Genomic DNA, 13,397 nt, shown 5'->3' with positions numbered 1-13,397 from the left:
GAATTGGAGGCAAAAGCCAAAAGATGGTGTATATATATATATATATATATATATTGGCATGGAAGCAACAAGGCCTCCTCGTATATGGAACATATTTTATTTGTTTAACTAATAAGAATATTTATTTCCCTAAAGTTCCTTTCAGCTAGAGATTTTGTCCAAGGTTGCAACTATGTCTATGTCCAGCACCTATTCTAATGCTTTGTTTCTTGTGTTGTGCTATTCATTTTGTCAGCAAATGTAAATTCAACTTCCATATTATTTTTGTCGTTGACTATGAAGGAAATAGATATTTTTGAAATGAAGAGTTTCTTTTAAAGATTTGTGGTTTAACTGTGACATTCCAATAATGTAAAGCTTGCTCCTCTTTCATTGGCAGATTAGTTGAAACAATGAATAAAGGAGTAAGCTTGATCTAGATGAGTGCATCAATTTCGTGTAAACTTGGCCTAGATACTGCTAATACCTCGCAGTTCTAAGGGGTAATGAGAGCTTTTTTTTTTTTTTTTTTTTGAGAAACCAAGGGGTAATGAGAGTTTATACTTCATATTGTTTTAAAGTATGAATTTCATTATTATACCCTCATACCCTCTTACTAGTATTATTCATCCGCATCTTATGTATGATATATCTTTATGGGTTGTGCATTTTGAATTACTTTTCAAACATTCTAATTCTAACTCTAAACATGATGAATTATTTTCAAGTAGGTATACCATCATTAAAAACTAATCATTACAAAAATCACAACTTTTCTTTCTTTTATAAGATGGAGGTTGTAGGGACGTGTTTTTGGATCCTGACCCAAGGTATGATTGGATCTAAACCCAATAAGTCCAATACAATGAATTTGTAGAGAGTGGGTTGGAAAACTAGGCTCTAATAAATGGGACAACAGTTAGAATGGGATTTAAACAAACAGAGACAGACTAGAGTTATCTTAAGTAAATTTGTCCTCAGCACAATCCGAGGAGGTATGTGTAGGGGAGATAAACACCTTGGAGAGCTTCTTTGAATAATTAATATAACATATAGAGACACACTTTAATCCAAAAGGCCTAAGCCCAATGGGTATGTGCTCAATTATGTTATATTAACCACTCATTCTTCTCATCTTTATTCAATATGGGATTTCACTCACACGTGTAACCCAACAATCTCCCCCTTACGTGTGAGTCTGCCTCTCTATGGGCTTTAAGACCTCTCTGTGGGCCATGAACAAGTCCTACTCACTCCCCCTTGCCTAATGAGCTTTTCACTTCATCAACGCGTCATCCATGGGTCTCTCGTACGCCATCCATAGGAACCACGTGTCAACTCCGCACACACATCCATGGAAACCCCGCATGTCCATGTCCATGGGAACCTCGCATCACACCATTATTTAGCATCATTAGCAATATTCCTTTGTTGGGCTTTTTTTTCTTTTTTTCTTCTCCAGGATCTTTGTGTGTGGGCCGTTTAAGGCTTTCTCTGTCCCTGCTGGGTAAGGACCATAAACACCTCACCACCTTTGCCGCACACCACCATGGGCTCTGATACCACTTGTAGGGGAGATAAACACCTTGGGAAGCTTCTTTGAGTAATTAATATAACATATAAAGACACACTTTAACCTAAAAGGCATAAGCCCAATGTGTATGTGCTCAATTATGTTATATTAACCACTCATTCTTCTCATCTTTATTCAATGTGAGACTTCACTCGCACGTGTAACCCAACAGTATATTCTAGTATATATTGATTGGAAATTATTACAAAACAATTTAAGCTGCTATAGTGCTTTCTCTTACAAATTTCCGATCCCCTTCTCTCATTGCTCCCTTCTCCTTTTATACTCTTTTTCCTTTTCATCTCTACCCTCCACGTGCAAACCAGATGGTGGGTGCTTGATACTTTTCCCATCAGCCCCCTCCTGAAGTCTTTAGGTAGTAGCTATAAGGCTTAAAGCCATTATTCAGGTATCACCTCCACACTAATGCGGTCAGAGAGTTAGCTGCAAAGCATTTAATGCGGTGGTAGCAGTTTTCTCCTTAGATATTTTAGGACTCCCCTATGTCCTTTGTTTCTACAATACTTATCTATGCCAACAAAACTTCCTAGAACATTCACTCGAACGGCAAACCACCTCTACGGACCTTGATTTTGGTTAGCCGAGGAGGCATTCATCCTCAGCACAACCCCCTGGGCCGTTATGATCAAAACTGACTTCTTCATTTGCTAACATGGGCTCTCTTGACAATGTTTACCCTCCTCGGACACCTTCTAGTTCTCGGCTTGAGCCTCAAGCCCATTATATACATAAATAATGAGCTCCTGGGCCCAATACCCCTACAGAGGTAATACTTTAAGAGATTAAATTCCTTAAGAGATTAAATTCAATAAGGACATAGTGTAAAAGCCTATGTTAACACCATCCAATAATATTGTGCCATGTCAGATTTTTTAAAATAATTGCACATAAAATATTAAGCCGTAATGTTCATAATTACTATCTATTTCAGTAGATTAAAACCCTAAACTAAACTTCCTCTAGAACCAATAGACCTTGGGAAGTTGCCGAGAACCAATCATTCTCAACGAAGCTTCAAGGTCTTCGTGCAAGCCATTCTTGATCAAGTGATTTCATCAGCACAAATGGCAAAGCAATCATGATTTTCGCTCAAAGGTGCATCAGTTGTCTCTATTGAAATAGGACTTCAAACACATCAAGTTTAGCAAAGGCTCATTTGCTCATTTTCCCAATTCACCACAATCTACACTTTAATTGAATCTTTGAGGATTTTTTTTAAAATAATGAACACACACCCATGTGGATCATTTGCTAGATGCTTTCTTGGTTGAGAATGATCGGTTCCCGGCAGCTTACCAAGGTGTATTGGTTTTAGATGAAGTTTAGCTTAGGGTTTTAATCTACTGAATTAGATAGTAATTGTGTGTATTACAATTTAATATTTTATGTGCAATTATTTTAAAAAATTTGATGTGGCACAATATTATTAGATGGCATAAACATAGGCTTTTACATCACGTCCTTATTGAATTTAATCTCATACTGTAATTCTTTTTATTGGTACTTATGATAATATGGTCTACTTTTTATTATATAGCCTAATTCTAGATTTAATCATATCATTATAATTGCTGAAATTAATATATATATATATATTAATTACAAATGGTGCCTGCCCTTGGTGTGTGTAGTAAGACTTCGCAAATTTTTGTTTTTGTTTTTTATCAAATTTATACAAATTGTTTCTCTTACAATTCCAATGCAAACACTTTGTTACAAATAATTACAAATGTCATTATAAGATCGTCTATACATTAGATGAGAAATTTAAAATTATGTAGTAGTTAATATTCATTTACCTAATGCTTCTCAAATCAAATTATATATTATATTATACAAGTTTATGAATAGAACCGTGCAATGCACGGAACTACAACTAGCATATTATTGTATGAAATGACACTCCCCTATAGGATCTGCCACTTGCTTGCTCCAACCATATCTATTCACTATTTGTGATATAATTGGGTTGACTTATCCTCTACTCTAACCCTTGCCAAAAAGGTTTATATAATTGCAACAAATTAATTATATCCTCTTCCACATACTCACACTATCACCCCAACCAAACATACTAAGAGATTAAATTCAATAAGAACGTGGTGTAAAAGCCTATGTTTACGCCATCCAATAATATTGTACCACATCAGATTTTTTAAAATAATTGCACATAAAATATTAAGCCGTAATGTTCACAATTACTATCTATTTCAGTAGACTAAAAGCCTAAACTAAACTTCCTCTAGAACCAATATACCTTAGGAAGTTGTCAAGAACCAATCATTCTCAACCAAGTTTCAAGGTCTTCATGCAAGCCATTCTTGATCAAGTGATTTCATCAGCACAAATGGCAAAGCAATCATGATTTTCACTCAAAGGTGCATCAATTGTCTCTATTGAAACAGGACTTCAAACACATCAAGTTTAACAAAGGCTCATTTGCTCATGTTCCCAAGTCACCACAATCTACACTTCAATTGAATCGTTGAGGATTTTTTTTTAAATAACGAACACACACCCATGTGGATCACTTGCTGGATGCTTTCTTGGTTGAGAATGATTGGTTCCCAGCAGCTTACCAAGGTGTATTGGTTTTAGATGAAGTTTAGCTTAGGGTTTTAATCTACTGAAATAGATAGTAATTGTGTGTATTACAATTTAATATTTTATGTGCAATTATTTTAAAAAATTTGATGTGGCACAATATTATTAGATGGTGTAAACATAGGCTTTTACACCACGCCCTTATTGAATTTAATCTCATACTGCAATTCTTTTTACTAGTATTTATGATAATATGATCTACTTTTTATTATATAGCCTAATTCTAGATTTAATCATATCATTATAATTGCTGAAATTTATATATATATATATATATATATATATATATATTACAAATGGTGCCTGCCCTTGGTGTGTGTAAGACTTCGCAAATTTTTGTTTTTGTTTTTTTATCAAATTTATACAAATTGTTTCTCTTACAGTTCCAATGCAAACACTTTGTTACAAATAATTACAAATGTCATTATAAGATCGTCTATACATTAGATGAGAATTTTAAAATTATGTAGTAGTCAATATTCATTTACCTAATGCTTCTCAAATCAAATTATATATTATACAAGTTTATGGATAGAACTGTGCAACGCACAGAACTACAACTAGCATACTCTTGTATGAAATGACACTCCCCTATAGGATCTGCCACTCGCTTGCTCCAACCATATCTATTTGTGATATAATTGGGTTGACTTATCCTCTACTCTAACCCTTGCCATAAAAGGTTTATACAATTGCAACAAATTAATTATATCCTCTTTCACAAACTCACACTATGATTTCTTTAACAAAATACATTTAAAAAATATATTCCTAACCAAAATTATAGACAAAAATGACTCTTCACCTTAAGGTTTGTACCAATGACACTCATCATTTAGGTATGAAAATTTTTCTAAAATGAAATATTCCATCAAGAAATCATGGCGTGAGAAAGCATGAACTAATCTATTACATTTATGCAAACAAAGGAACGTAGTATTTCATCTATAGCTGCAAGGGAACATCATTTTGTAAAATCTCAAAATAGGTTGATGTAATTGAAATAATAATAATAAAACTCTCATGCAAAATTCCATCTTTGCACTCTTTTAAATTTGCTTTAAAAGACCTACCCTAATTTGAAGGCCTAAAATATTTTCTCTTTTTTCAGATTTTTTTTTTAAATTTGCTTTAAAAGATCTACCCCAATTTGAAGGCCTAAAATATTCTCTCTTTTTTTAGATTTTTTGAATTTGTCGTTCTAATTGAACTATTAGTGTACTCACTTTTTTTAAAAAATTTGCTTTAAAAGATCTACCCCAATTTGAAGGCCTAAAATATTCTCTCTTTTTTTAGATTTTTTGAATTTGTCGTTCTAATTGAACTATTAGTGTCCTCACTTTTGACTTCATTGATGAGATGTCATCTCTACCAAATTCAACTATTTTACTTTACACTATACTAATAAATTCCATCAAAGAACAATGTTATATACACAACATTTTTCACAACATTGTCAGGTTTATTGGTTTCATCTAAACCCATGACTTTATCATTTACCATTAATAGTTTGCCGACATGATCGTGAAATATTTTCTGAAAATTATTTGCGACTCTACTCTCTAGACTCACTGCTCCACCAAAACCAACTCTTTTAGTTTGACACTCTACACTCCAGCATTGGACTCCCCAAAATTCAACTATTCAATTAGAAGTCCTATATATATCCATGTCATCTTTCTTAACAACTACAATCGGTACAGAGATATGTCAAAAGCAAAACAAACAAACAAAACAAGCAGTACAGAGGGACTAGTGGGACCACAATAGGCAAATTGTTATCATTCCTCACAACACACTATCAATAACCCATTAAAAAGATATCAACAACTAATAATGTAGCTTTTTTTATGTTAAAATGCAGCTTTGATTTGCCGCAACTTACTCTCTTCTCTTTTATATTTGTTTGGTAGGATGTCATCTACTTTCCTTTTTATTATTTTGGTAAAATTATACTTTTGGTCCTAGAAATATGGGATAAATTCAAATTCGGTTCCTCAAATTTAAAAAGTTCACATCTTAAATCACTCAAATTTTCAAAAGGTAAACTATTTAATTCCCCATTAATTTTTTGCCAATTTTATGCTATCCAATAGTTACATAAATGGGCACAGATTGAATGACTCAAATGAGTCAAATCAAAGCAATATATAACATTAGGGACAAAAATTCCTAAACTTAGTAATTTAACCCAACTTCTTAGTATAGGCCTATTTTTGCACACATAATAACCCTGTTCCAGATAATGCACACTGAATTACTGTTACCCCAAAAAGAAAGAAAAGGGGCTTTTTTTTTGGGGGGGGGGGGGGGGGGGGGGGGGGAGAGAGAGAGAGAGAGAGAGGAGGAGGGAGTTGCAAATAACAGCAGTATGAGTTTTTAAAAAACTGCATTTGCACAATGAAAAACACAGCCGAAAAGAAATAGTGTTACACACAACTTATCTGGTTTTGATTAACATGCTTAATTAAAATTCTTTCAAAACTTGCTAAAGTATTATTTTTAAAACACAACTATAGCATAAGCTCTCACAAAAACTGGCATATGCAATTGAATTTTGGGATTCCAGTGCCACTGGTCTGAAATGTGGAGCTCAAAAGCTTTGCTTGGAGATTAATCAGGCAGAGTGGATAGCTGACCTACATCACCATCCCTCCATCAATGGTGAATACCTGCAAGGCAGCAATAATGGTCTAACTAAGCACCAAACTGGTGAAAAATAGGGAAAGATGGGAGGAGTGATAACTGCAAAAGAAAGAAGAGACAGAAACAAAGACTTGACTCATCATACTGAGCTTTTATGTCCCATAAGTTGGGACAGGAAATTGGTCAAGACAACAGTATCAGGTTTTCTGTGATCCATGCCTTAACCAATAAATTGCAGCCACTGGTGGGGCTAATAACTCCTTTTAAGAAAGAGTCAAGTATGTGAAACAGTATTAAAATAAACTATAGCTATGAACCTGTCCGGTAATGTAACTGGCCGCAGGATTAATGGCCAAGAACTCCACCAGTCCAGCAACTTCTTCTGGTTGGCCATACCTTCCTGAATCCACATGGTAGAATAACAACAATGCTTAGAATCTTAACAAGACAAGTTCTATTATCATACTTGACAATCTCCTCTAATGTAGCACTTTCTAGCACTCTTGGGTATCATGAAATAAAGTTTTTCTTAGAGTCTCACCTAATGGGATGGCCTCCAAAATTTTCTTCTCAATGTCTTCCCCTAGCTTGGATGTCATGTCAGATGCAATGAACCCTGGGGCAACAGCATTAACCTGAAAGGAAATTCTTTAATCATTACTGTTTTCCATCAACTTGTCCTAGCTACATCTTAGGATGTCTGACATAACTAGAACAAAAGGACACAAATTTCTAAGAACCCACGTTGATGTTTCTGCTTGAATATTCCTTTGCAACAGACTTTGTCAAGCCGATTACCCCTGCTTTTGCAGCACTGTAGTTGGCTTGGCCTACATTGCCAACCAGACCAACAACTGATGCTATATTGACTATCCTTCCCTGCAACCAAAAAAAAAAAATGATGTCACGAGTACAGCAGAAGTTAATGTCCATACCATGTATGATTTGGAATTTTAATTTTATTTTATTTATCCTTTTATAGGCATAGTCAGCTCTCAGAGAGTTGAGAGCATCTGGAGCCTAAGCAACTGAAATTTTCTTTTTCTTGTAACATCAGGAAATAGGGCAACAAAGCACAATTTTCCTTTGGGGGTGGGGGAAGAGACGTCTTGCAGTTCTTTTAGCATTATTGGAGATATACTCCACATTTCAAGGATAGAGATTATAGAGGCAGTAACCATGCTGTGTTTATGATAAATTACTGTATGTCAATATACCACACTCCATCTCCAATATAATCCAAGAAAGAGGTTCCAAATACTACGAGAGAAGTAAACTTTGTGGCAACTGTGATTCATCCCAGCACAAATGACACAGAACCAAAAGAATAAGAATTTTGAGATGGCAATGCCACGTTACCTTTTTTTTCTTCATCATAATTTTTGCTGCTGCCTACAAAGAGTAAATTGAATCAGTTTCAAATAGGATAGATCAGACAATGGACTTCTGTAGAAAACAAAACATCTGACATACATACCTGTGTACAGAGAAATACACCTGTGAGATTCAGATCAATAACCTCCTGCCACTGAGATTTCTTCATTCTCATCAATAAAGTATCCCGAGTAATTCCTGCAAGCAGAGTCGATAAAGTTTACGAGAGCAAAAAAATTGATATTATGATAGGCAGGTGACATTTACTCACCTGCATTGTTTATCAAAACATCAACAGTTCCCCATGCATCAACTGCCTGCAGATGTGAAAATTCATTAAGTTTACCACAAGAAGCATCAAACTAACTCATCACTTAGCAGAGATTACATTTGCTTACAGTTTTAATCATTGCTTCAACATCTTCTTCTTTCGAAACATCCCCTCCAAAAGTCAAGGCTTGTCCACCATTTGCCTCAATCTGCGAATAGCCAAATAAATTATCACCAGTGAAATCTATAGTACAGTATAAACTACCAATGAGACAAGACAATAGTGTATTGAATAGATGCAACCATCCACCTCTTTGGAGACTTCCTCAGCTTCCTTTGATGACCTTGCATAATTAACAAGGACCTGTATAGCACAACAAAAACCGCAATCATCACTGGTGAGATCAAGAGATGAATCGGAAAACATATCCCACCTCAAGAAGACATCTTGTATCGCAAATACGAAATCATGAACGGGAAATATTAATTGGGGTTCATCCCATTATACAGAACATAAACATGACATGGTACACGAATCAAATTAATAAGAGAAACACAGTGCTTAAGTTCAGTAATCCCATTAACCAAAGCAGTTTCTAGCAGAAAAATCGGATCAACCACTCAGATTCAGACTGCATTGTTTAGTAAAAAAAAAATGGTACATTTCTATTCATAAGCAAACACGTTTTATCATCCAACCACTAACCTTACAACCAGCTTTTCCCAATGACAATGCAATTGCTCTACCGATGCCTCTCGAAGCACCGGTCACAATAACCACAGGAGCTTCCACATTTTGGGCTACTCCAGTGCTTGCTTGTTCAAGTGTGGCAACCTGAGCCCTTACTCCTGCATTTATCATTATAATTCTCGAAAATCTCACTCATTGCTACCATACATGGTAAATTCCTCACTATGGTAAAGCTCCAATAACAATAATCATAACACAAACGAGTTTGGTTCAAGTTACTCCTTGTCTTTATCAAAGTTACACGAGTCAATAACTTCCAATTGGATTTTTATTACACTGTTGGATTCCATTTCTCCTTATACCCTACTGATCAAAGGTTTATAAAATATGGGTTTATGGATCAAATAGAAAATAACATCAAATCAACGTGAAATTTGAAATACCTATAAAAATCATAGAGAATATATATAATCTAACTGTGGGATTTTCAAAAATATTAATATAAGGTGTAACGTTAAGCAAGAGTCACACCATGGTGTAACTTGATTTCTGACACACGCACATATGCCAGAAATTTGATTGAAATTCAATTTTCTTCCCTTCAATTTTCAAAGTTTTATAATTTCGTCCTTGAAATTTCAAAAACATATCAATTTCGTCCTTATGTTGAGGACAAATTTGATAACTTAACGAATTTTTAACGGAAAAGTGTATTTTAGCATAAAAGAAGAAAGGAATGTAAAAAAGAGAGTTCACTTTCAATTAACCAAATGCGAAAACAAAATCCCTAATTATTCATTTATGAATACAAATAATACGATGCGCAGTAAGAGAAAAAATGAATCAAAAATCAGCTTTTTTACCAGACGAAGAAAACGAGCTATTCGATGTGCAGTGGAGGCCGCCGATGCGAGTCCGGGCCTGACCCGATCCGACTCCGCCGCAAACCGGAGACCATTGCCGAAACTGATGAGCGAATTTATTACAATCGACGGAACCGCCGAATTTGGCGGTGGATTTGAAGGCAACGACATTGGATCCGGCGATAGAAGCCATGGCAGCTCCGAAGAGTCTAGAAGATGAAGAATGAGAAGCGAAGAAGAGTGTAGCCAGAAATGAAACTGAAAGCAAAAAAAGCTTTGTGTTTTTTGGTTTTATAAAGCAAAGAGGAAAATGTTGGTTTTTGCTTTGGAAGCTCCGCAGAGTGATGGAGTGGGCGAAAGAAACGAAGTTGTTGGGGGACTCTTTGAATTGAGGCTGACAGATCAGATTCGTGGGGCTAGTTTTTTTTTTGGTTAATTACCATTCACCCCAGTTTGAGTTTAATTGTTTATGTGACACCTGTAGTTTCGGTGTAGGGGTAAAATGGTCATATTCTGTTGGGGTTTTGAAGTTTTTTAGGTGGAAAATTAGTTGATCCACTTTACCAAAGTACGACATACTGAGTGAAACGTTACCGTTTTATTTGGAAACAAAACGCCTCCGCAATGAGAGCAATCCAATCATGGGTGCTTTTGTCCTTGCTCTTCCTTGCCTCGTCCTATCGTATATGACGATGCAAGTTGTCTAACCTCTTCCCTACTCCGTTCTCATCTCGATTTGTAGACTTTACCCGTGTTAATCCACTTTGCCTCAAATTTATTACATTTATATAAAATTATGTTGGAAAAATAGCATAGAGTGAATAAAAAATTGATGTTTTTTATGTTAACTTAGATGTTATTAAAAGTGGTAAAAATCCTGAGTCCCACATAAGAAATGAAATAGATAATGTAGTTGCACGGTTTTCCTGGCCCAAACCCTTTTGATCAGGCCCTGTCCCAAGGCGCAACACACAATAGATATTTGTAGAGGATGGGTCAAAAAACTTAGCCTCAGTGAACCTAGTCGGCCTGAGGTATGGAGAATATTGTTGCAGGTATAAAAACACCAGAATGGAAACTCCACAGAAGATTCTATTTCCTGAGTGCTGAATACAGTTTTTTCGTCCCCCTTCTTTGAGGGACTCCCTTACATTATATAGCTCTCTCATTCTTATCTGAACCTTACACTTGTTGATCATCTAAACCCCCACTTGAGCACCTGTCCTATCAGACACCTTTAGCACTCCCTTGTGAGTTGCAGTGGCCAAGGTAGTACTGTTCAGGGGTCTTTTCCTCATTAATGCGGCCAAGAGGGTGGTTGGGATACATTTAATATGGTGGTAGCAGTTTTCCGTGAGATATTTTGGGTTTTATTCTTTTTTATATGATTGGGGGATGACTGCAGTGGTTGGGGCGAGCTTTTTGATCTGGACTTAGTGGTGTCCGAGGAGGCTTTACTCCTCGGACAGGTTTCTTTTACCGCAGTTGGGCTTGAATAATGTTTTGGCTATGACTTCTCCTCGGACACAATGCTTCTCGGACGGGCTTGTATTTAACTAGCCCATTATTTTGGACCGGGCCCCACAATAGCCCCTCAAAACTCCGGTTTTTATCTCCTTCCGAGAAGAAAAGCGGGGTTTTGATGTCAGTGAGAGGATGGAAGTAAGGAAGGCTTGGGGCGCGCGTGCGGGCAGTTACTTTTGGACGCGCTACAATTTACGAGGCGCGGCCATTTACTTCCGGAGGTTTCTTGTCCCCTTCATCCAACGGTGAGACGTGGATCGAACGGCCATCATTATTTCTCGACTTTTTAGGCGAGGTCGATCTTTTCTCTCTCTTCCCGGCTATATAAGACGTCAGACAGGCTCCCTTTTTCTTTTTCTATCCGCACATCAGAACAGAGACCTCCAGAGAACTCCAGCGCCCAGAAATCCTTGAGCACATCCTTCCTTCAAATCTTCATAGTCATTTCTGCGAGGCACCCTCCATAGAAGAGCTTTCCGTTTTCCTCATCGGTCATTTGAGAAGATACCTGTAAGTTCCGTTCGTTTTGTCACTTCGACTTCCTCCTCGGACTTTGTTTTTCCCTTGGTCTTTATTTTCATTCTTCCAGTACCGCTCAGATGGGTAGATTCGAAAAATTAGTAAATACTCCGGCCGCTATGGAGGCCTTTAGGGCAAAATACCACATTCCCCCGAGTGTGGGGCTGCAGTACTGTCCTCCTGAAGGAGTATTGATAAATAAAGGCGAGGGAGAAGTTGTTATCCCCATGATTACTTTCATAGAGGGAGGGATGACACTTCCCATGCGTAGGATTACAAGGGAGTACTTGTTCAACCATAGGTTGACGCTGCATCAGTGTGCCCCAAATATGTTCAAGATACTAGGCTGTGTAGATGTCTTAGACGAACGGATGAATCTAGGCCTTACTTGGCACGACGTGGCTTATCTGTATGAGTGTCACCGCCTCGAGAGTGGAGGGTATTATCTTAAATCCCGATCCGAGGTTGTTAGATTGATCTCTTGTCTTCCAGTATCCAATAAGACCGTGAAGAATGATTTTCTTATTGCTTCGGGGGAGTGGTTCGATGGTATTCATTGTCCGACTCGGGCAGGTTTCCCAGGTGCGGCGTCTTTAGGGCCAATCCTTTTGGGGAAAGGGTTTAGCATTAGGGGGCTTATTTTTCTTGTTTTCCTTACACTTGGAGAATTTCATGAACTAATCCCACTTTTCTTGGATGTTTGCAGATAAAGTTCACGTCGCTCTTCGACTAAACTTCGTGAATATGCCGGCGCTGAACTACCTTCTGAGGTCGGAAATTTACGTTGCCAAGGACGGACAGCTACGTGCAGCTCATCTGGTTCTGGGCTATCAACCTCTAAGCCGCTCTTTCCAAGCTATTGGTCACGCCATAAGGGCTGGCAGTCCGAGGTTGGCCAGGATTGACGTGTCCAAGACCGAGTTCCTAGCTCAGCGTGATCTTCCACCAGTCGTACTACCCGGCGTTCGGCATCCCTATATAGCAGAGCAACTACCTCCACCAGAAGGGCCTGGTGTTGCTATTCCAGTTGAGGGGCAAACCGAATCGTCTCGTCTTTCCCTTGAGGAAGAAATAGACGAGTTTTATTTTGTGGAGGAAATTCAGCAAGACCCCGTGGTTGAGCTTTCTGATCCTGAAGGAGAGCAGGACCGCAACTCCGTGGCTAGTGATCCAATCATAATAACCTGCTCGGACGACTCCTCGGACGGAGAAGGAGGTGATATGGGAAAGTCTCTGCGAGAGTTGATGTCCAGCCGAGGCAAGGGTCAGTCCTCGAAGGCGCCTGCCAAGGCACAAACCTAGGATCCACCTCCAATCGCCCCTCAGGTCCCTA

The 13,397-nt window shown here is 37.5% G+C and overlaps 1 protein-coding gene across 1 annotated transcript; it reads right to left on the bottom strand.

Moving 5' to 3' along the window:
- Nucleotides 1-6,549: 6,549 nt before the first annotated feature.
- On the bottom strand, nt 6,550-10,390 carry LOC126718251 (3-oxoacyl-[acyl-carrier-protein] reductase 4). The gene is made up of 11 exons (XM_050420363.1): nt 10,022-10,390; nt 9,174-9,316; nt 8,778-8,831; nt 8,596-8,676; nt 8,469-8,514; nt 8,301-8,395; nt 8,183-8,215; nt 7,568-7,702; nt 7,365-7,458; nt 7,141-7,223; nt 6,550-6,849 (listed from the first exon to the last, which is right to left on the bottom strand). Exons 1-11 carry the CDS (start codon nt 10,212-10,214, stop codon nt 6,817-6,819), a joined length of 990 nt encoding a protein of 329 aa, XP_050276320.1. The 5' UTR covers nt 10,215-10,390; the 3' UTR covers nt 6,550-6,816.
- Between the last annotated feature and the right edge of the window lie 3,007 nt (nt 10,391-13,397).

The sequence above is a fragment of the Quercus robur genome, chromosome 3, assembly GCF_932294415.1.
Source record: "Quercus robur chromosome 3, dhQueRobu3.1, whole genome shotgun sequence".
NCBI lineage: Eukaryota > Viridiplantae > Streptophyta > Magnoliopsida > Fagales > Fagaceae > Quercus > Quercus robur.
The sequence above is the reverse complement of the archived record's forward strand: the minus strand, read 5'-3'. Positions and strand labels throughout refer to the sequence as shown.

Bases quoted from the DNA above. Each gene is read 5' to 3' on its own strand.
- LOC126718251 (XM_050420363.1), bottom strand. From the start codon at position 10,214: ATGGCTTCTATCGCCGGATCCAATGTCGTTGCCTTCAAATCCACCGCC. The intron at 8,832-9,173 runs GTTAGTGGTTGG...TGTGCTATACAG, and splicing joins TGGGAAAAGCTGGTTGTAAG to GTCCTTGTTAATTATGCAAG. The intron at 8,216-8,300 runs GTATGTATGTCA...TACTCTTTGTAG, and splicing joins GTGTATTTCTCTGTACACAG to GCAGCAGCAAAAATTATGAT.